The 6,995-nt window shown below is 40.4% G+C and overlaps 1 protein-coding gene across 1 annotated transcript; it reads left to right on the top strand.

The window, feature by feature from the left end:
• Positions 1-216: 216 nt before the first annotated feature.
• Positions 217-1,578, top strand: LOC118399512 (replication protein A 14 kDa subunit). Its single transcript, XM_035795645.2, has 4 exons — positions 217-429; positions 612-686; positions 900-1,011; positions 1,350-1,578. The coding sequence occupies exons 1-4, from the start codon at positions 334-336 to the stop codon at positions 1,430-1,432; spliced, it is 366 nt and encodes a 121-aa protein (XP_035651538.1). The 5' UTR covers positions 217-333; the 3' UTR covers positions 1,433-1,578.
• The last annotated feature ends 5,417 nt before the right edge of the window (positions 1,579-6,995 follow it).

The following is a 6,995-nucleotide window of genomic DNA, read 5'->3' as shown; positions in this document are numbered from 1 at the left end:
TAAATGGTCCGTTTAGAAACACTGTTGAGAACTATTTTATTCTAATCGGTTTTATAATGATTGTACCGCAATCTGTCGTTTTGAATCTTGTGTTTATATATTATACTCCTCTTTAAATGATTGAAGTTTTATTTATATGAAATTATCCGTGCATGTGACATTTAAATATTAATATGAGGAACGATAGTTAACATATGCTTTTGTCCGGGGAAAGAATGTAGCATAGAACAACGAGGAAACGTCGCCGTAACAAAGTATTTCCCGCGCTATCGCCTGCTTGTTCTACTCAATCGTAGCTAGGATTTCAAGTAGTGTTCTGCAAAATCTATCGAAATGGCAGTTTTCGAGTCACCAAAACCCAGAATAAACCATTCTATGCTGTCTCAATATATCAGCAGGGCGATTTGCTTCGTTGGACGTGTTGAGAAGGTAATATGTTAGTGCTGTTATTGGGCCTAACGTTAGTTCAGCACTAGAAATTGGATGGCCGTCTGGACGAAAGGGTCTTGGTGGTACACAGCCAGAAATGGCAATGAAATTCGCTACTTTTATAACTAACTAGCTTGTTGGCATGACTAAATCGCAATTCATTATTTTGTCGTCTATGACAGGTCCATCCAACTGGAAAATCATTCACTCTTTCGGATGGAGAAGGGAAGTCTGCATCAGTGGAACTTAACGAGCCGGTGAGTACAGTTGCAAGACTTAACCAGCCAACTACAGTAGACTGGCTGAACAGTAGACTGGTTGAACAGTAGCTGTCTTCTAGGAATTAGGAATGAAACGATCTGACAATGACAACATGGCATCACAAAACTGAAAGTGAACATTGTACTTGAATTTCAAAGGCATATGGCTATTAGTGCATTGCCTGATGTAACATTGTTTCTCTTACCCAGCTTGATGAGGAGCTGAGTGGCGTGGTGGAGGTGGTTGGTGTAGTGTCCAACAAAGGGGCAATAATGGCCTCCGCATACAACATGCTCAGAGAAGACCAAGGCATTCCTTTCGGTAAGTATGTCATCTCTCCTGTGGAAAAGGGAATGTGTTCTCAAAGGTACACTCTGCAAAGTTACATCATTATACACAGTGACTTCCTCCAACAAAATCTTTAAAAAATATGCTCTCTTACCAATGTGGGCAGCGCAGCATACCTCAAGGGAGAGCACAGATTTGGGAGAAACAGTAGTGGTAGTCTTATTTGAATTATTGTTGATGATGTTTCCCTAAGGTGTGATATTGCTGAGTGAACTTTTTAACTTGCCAAAGACATTGATGTCTCTTTGTTTTTTTTACAGATCTATGTTTTTGCATATAATATTTGTTTTTTGTGTTTTTTTCCCTTTCAGACTTGGAGTTGTACAATGAAGCCCTGAAAGTCATCCATGAATACCCCCAGCACTATCCGTTTGAATTAGCCACCAGTGGATGAGCACTATCCACTTATTCATTCAGATCATTGTCAATGTGAACCTCAATTGTCTTGTTGCCTTTTTTATTCTATATATCTCAGTTCTAAATAGATATGTATAGGTTTTTTTCTATTTCTTTCTTTTGAAAATAAAAACCTTTAACTTGTCTGTGTTTAGTCATTATAACAATCTTTGTAAATAAACCTAAAATAACCTATGATAGAGTTTGAGATTATCAGCATCAACTGAACTATGCATTATTGACATCTCAACCAAGTTACTTTCTCAGGATAATTATAATAAACTGTATTTCAAATCTGAAATGAAATGGCTGTGTTATAGTACCCTCTGTTGGTACAAATGTTCAACACAAGCTACTGTACTGCTGTAACCACACTTCTCTACCCTGCCACCAAGTGGTGAGGTGGGGACTAAAATAAGCTTCAGCAACACACTTATCAGCTAAAAGTGACATCCCCACACAATAACTGAATGTAAACTTTCAAGACTTTGTGTTTCTTTTATTGTATCACAGGAATGTATTCATGGGTGGAGTTGGGATTGTGTTCATCACATTGTTTTGACAAATGCTCTCTAAATGTTTTGACATCTATGAATAGTTCTCATTCTTGACTTAATCTGAGATATACAATTGACTGTGAACAACACTAGTGTAATATTCAAACTAATGTTCTCATCTGTAGAAGTTGCACAGACAGTATGCTTTTCTCAAAGGAGTTTCATTTCTCAATCGAGCCATTATGTAGGAGACCTGTTTTTGGGGCTATAGTGGAGGTTGTTGGAGAACTTCAAGTTACTCAGTGTTCACATCACTGAGGATCTATCATGGTCCACACACCAACACAAATCTGAAGAGGGCATAACAATGCCTCTTCCCCCTCAGGAGGCTGAAAAGAACTGTCATGGGGTCTCAGATACTCAAAAAGTTAATACAGCTGGACCATTGACAGAATCTTGACTGGCTGCATCACCGCTTGGTATGACAACTGCTTGGCATCCGACCACAAGGCTCTACAGAGGACAGTGGGTACGGCCCAGTACGTCACTGGGGCCGTACTACCTGCCAACCAGGACAACTCTGCTAGGCGTGGTCAGAGGAAGGGCATAAAAATTGTCATAGACACCAGCCACCCAAGTCACAGACTGTTCTCTCTGCTACCGCACGGCAAGCGGTACCGATGCACCAAATCTCGAACCAACAGGACCCTGAACAGCTTCTAACCCCAAATCATAAGACTGCTAAATAGTTAGTTAAGTAGTTAACAAAATAGCTGCCCAGACTTTCTGCATTGATGCTTTTTGCACTAGCTTTTTTGACTCATTACATACTCTGTTGCTACTGTTTATTATCTATTCTAGTCACTTTATTCCATACATATCAACCTCAATTGCTTTGTACCCCTGCACATCGACTCGATACTGGTACCCCGTGAATTGCCAGGTTATTGTTACTCATTGTGTATTTATTATAAATGTTATTACATTTTTATGTGTAAGCCGTCATTGTAAATACACATTTTTTCTTTAATGACTTGCCTAGTAAAATAAAGGTTATATAAAAAATAAAGACATTTAATTAAAAAAAGGTATATTTCTCTATTTTCTCTCTGCATTGTTGGGAAGGGCCCATAAGTAAGCATTTCACTGTCAGCCTACACCTGTTGTTTATGAAGCATTTCACTGTTAGCCTACACCTGTTGTTTATGAAGCATTTCACTGTTAGCCTACACCTGTTGTTTATGAAGCATTTCACTGTTAGCCTACACCTGTTGTTTATGAAGCATTTCACTGTCAGTCTACACCTGTTGTTTATGAAGCATTTCACTTTTTAGCCTACACCTGTTGTTCATGAAGCATTTCACTGTCAGTCTACACCTGTTGTTTATGAAGCATTTCACTGTTAGCCTACACCTGTTGTTTATGAAGCATTTCACTGTCAGTCTACACCTGTTATTTATGAAGTATTTCACTGTTAGCCTACACCTGTTGTTTATGAAGCATGTGACAAATACAATTGTATTTGATTTTGAAATGAAACATTGCTTAATGGCACAAGAGCTGTAATGATTGTCTGATAGTGGTACTATTATTTGATACGTTGCTTGCTATATTCTTCTCCTTGATGGATGGGAAAGGAGAAGAGTAGCCTAGGGGAAGGCAGGACAGCTGCATATTGTGGCATATTCAGACATACTGTAGATACATACAAGATTGTTAAGTTGCTAGCCTATCACCTTCACTGGATATCACTTCTCCCAATCAGAGACAGTCTGTCACAGAGAGGGAGAGAGAGAATCTGACTAACTCTTATTTTGTAATAGTTTGCATACCAAGGCAGACATTTCTTCAATTAACTTCATGTTGCTCTTTTTCATGAATGTAACGACTCTCCATCATACAATATGAACTATGTTTAAAACAACATCTTTCCCAGTTTCACATATCTATCCCAGCATCATGCCTATCAGGTACCCATCTAAAAGGCTTGATACAACCACATGAAGCACTCAAACCAGTCAAATTTTAAGCTGAAAACTGCCACGTGTTTAACAAATGATCCAATTATGGAGGATTCAGGAATACTATATACCCGCAGGCCACTCATGTATGAGCACCCAAGGGCATAAAATTATATTTCCTGAGTTCTGCTTACTACTGCAGATACATGTAACACTTTGAAGTCACGTTTCGTACATTTTGAGCATTTCTTTTTTATTAAACTGAACACCCAGAGTTCAGGCCGGACAAATGTAATTTTCAGTTTTAAAACCAAGCCTCGTTGGTGCTTGTACACAGGCTGCAAGGCAAATGCTGTAAAAAAAAGGGAAAAGGTCACACACCAGCTTCTCTGCAGCTTCACATCTCCCTAAATGACAGGCCTTGTGGAATTTATCTAGTTCAATACCATGGATGCCACTGCAAGTCCTATCAAGGGCTTATTCATTAGAACATTTAGAATCTTGCAGATAGAACATGAAACCTTGAGAATTTTGCAGATAGAACATGGCACCTTTAGAATGTTGCAGAAAGAACACAGACCTTTAGAATGTTTCCGATAGAACATGGAAACTTTAGAATGTTTCCAATAGAACAAGTACCCTGTTGAGCAGCACACCCCCATGTCTAGTCATAACACTATTTGGTGTTTTGGCCTCACGGATGATAGACTGTGCAAACTCCCAACTGATGGAAAGACAAGACAATCTGTGTTAGATTCCCCTTCTCTCCATCAGAGCCTGCCGCCTCCGTGGAGTTGTTTTCTATATGGTCTAATGTTGTTTGTCAATCATTATCTCCGTTGCATGTTTACTTGCTGCACCAGGAGAGATGGCAGGAAGCCGCCCTCCAAACTCCCTGGTCGGTGGTGGCGGGGCTGGCATCGGTCCTGCCGCCAGGCTCTGTTGGTTTAACAGCCTGGCCCAGACACCCAGCCTGAGCCCAGACACTGACTCAGTACCCACTCACACAGTGCCAGAGCATGGCTTTCACAGCACCACACTGAATAATAATAACACTACACGCCACTGAGCAGACACTTTCATCCAAATCGACTTACAGCACAGTACAGTGCATACATTTTTTGTAAGTGTAGGCCGTTGTAAGCCCTGTGGGAATTGAAGCCACAACCTTGGATTTAGCTAGCGTCCTGCTCTTACCAACAGAGCAACACAGGACTTCAATTCCAGCCAGGCAGTTATCAAGGAACATTCCTTCAACATTCTCGGAAGCAGAACCTTTTGACAGGCATGTTCTGTGGTTTGACATCTTTATAGTCTACTGTGCCGTGACACAGGGTTAGTAGTGCCTGGAAGGAGAAGCATCATGATCCCTGTCACACAGTGTAGATGTAGATCACTTCCCCCCTCCAGCTAGTGAGCACCCTCCTAGGCACCCTTCAACTAGGGAACTAGGGAAGTTTATGGCCGATTCCTCAGGAGGACATTTTAAGTATTGTGAAATACAAATATTTTAGGCTACTAATGCAACTAACTCCTGTGTCCTATTGTGAATATAGGTTGGTAATTTGAGCATTTTAACAGTTCGTAACGTAGTTTACACTGTGTTTGATAATATGTTTGCTCTCTTGGGTTCCTGTGATAGTGAGTGACCTTAATGAAGTTGCTAGGTCTTTTCGTAACATCTTCAGAAAAACACATTGTGTCAACATCTGTAGTCCTTCTGGCCTGTTGCACCAAACCTGACATATCTCATGTGAAGATTGCTAACCTTTTCAGCTAGAGCAACCCCTCTTAGACACTTTTGATTTACTTCGTCTGGAATTGCCATAAAAACCCTGTCGGTCATGTCTCCTTACTGTGAGTTATAGGAAGGAGACAGGTACAGTGATGATGTTTCTTTCATATTGCAGTCATCCAGATGAGGTCTGGTACTCGCTATTCCATGAACTTGTGGGGTTGCTGCTTGGAGTGGGTCCAAGATGTTACTCAAAGGTCATTGGTCAATGATGTTTTTCTCCTATTCCTTTTCTTTAACAGATAATTCACTCCATCCCTACGCTCTTAGAAAAAAAGGTGCTGTCTAGAACCTACAAGGGTTACTTGGCTGTCCCAATAGGAGAACCCTTTGAAGAACGCTTTTTGTTTCCAGATAGAACCCTTTCCACAGAGGGTTCTACATAAAGGTTCTCCTCTGGGGACAGGCAAAAAATCATTTTGGAACCCTTTTGATGTAGATCGCTGACCTACATGTACTCCAGACCTAGGTGAAAATTGTCACCGAAACCCTTGAAGTGCACATTACTTATGTGGTTTGACCAACATACAAGGTGGGCCAAGTTGGCACTTTTGGGATTATTACATTGGCTTCATTGTAGGCTAGCCTACCGGTCAAGCTAAATCAAGTGCACTTCCATTTTTTGGAAGGATTTGACTTATATTTGATCCAGGTCTACAGTACTCATGTGTTTTACCCCTTAAGTCATATTTAGTGCCATATTGGCCCTGTTGAGTTCTAGTAGCATGTCGGTGAGGGTTGGTATTTGACCCAGTGGATCATGGTAGAAACTCAATCACTCTGAACATTGAACCATGCATTGTGTGCTGGATGAGTAAGTGCTCACATTAAAATCTTCAAAGATCGAGTAGTAAAACCCTTTGACTCAATCGCCTACAGCTATGAATGTCAACATGTACAGTAGTAGTCCCACTAAGGTTATTTATTTGATTGTAACACATTAATAACATTAGAGGTTGGGTGGGAAGGATGTTGAAGGTTGATAGGCCACAATGTGGTTTATGCATAGGGCCTATGAATAAATATTATAGACCAATAGTTGGCATTAATGATGACTGAGAAAACAAGGTGGTGGGACTGGCCTCAATATTGTAATATTGTAGAGTGAAACTGATTTACTATTGATGTTATCAATATGAAAAATGTGCAATAACCTAAACTCATTTTCCCCCATCAATCTGATAAGAATCAGCCCTGTAGCTTTATAAAATACTGGTAAAGGGAGGCATCCCGTGCTGTTTGACAACAGTGCGATGATAGGTGCGCTTCATAAATATTCAGTGTTCCCAGTGCAGCCCCCTCGTGCAG

The sequence above is a fragment of the Oncorhynchus keta genome, chromosome 20 (genome assembly GCF_023373465.1).
Source record: "Oncorhynchus keta strain PuntledgeMale-10-30-2019 chromosome 20, Oket_V2, whole genome shotgun sequence".
NCBI lineage: Eukaryota > Metazoa > Chordata > Actinopteri > Salmoniformes > Salmonidae > Oncorhynchus > Oncorhynchus keta.
Note: the sequence above shows the minus strand (reverse complement) of the source record. Positions and strands in the feature narration are given on the sequence as shown.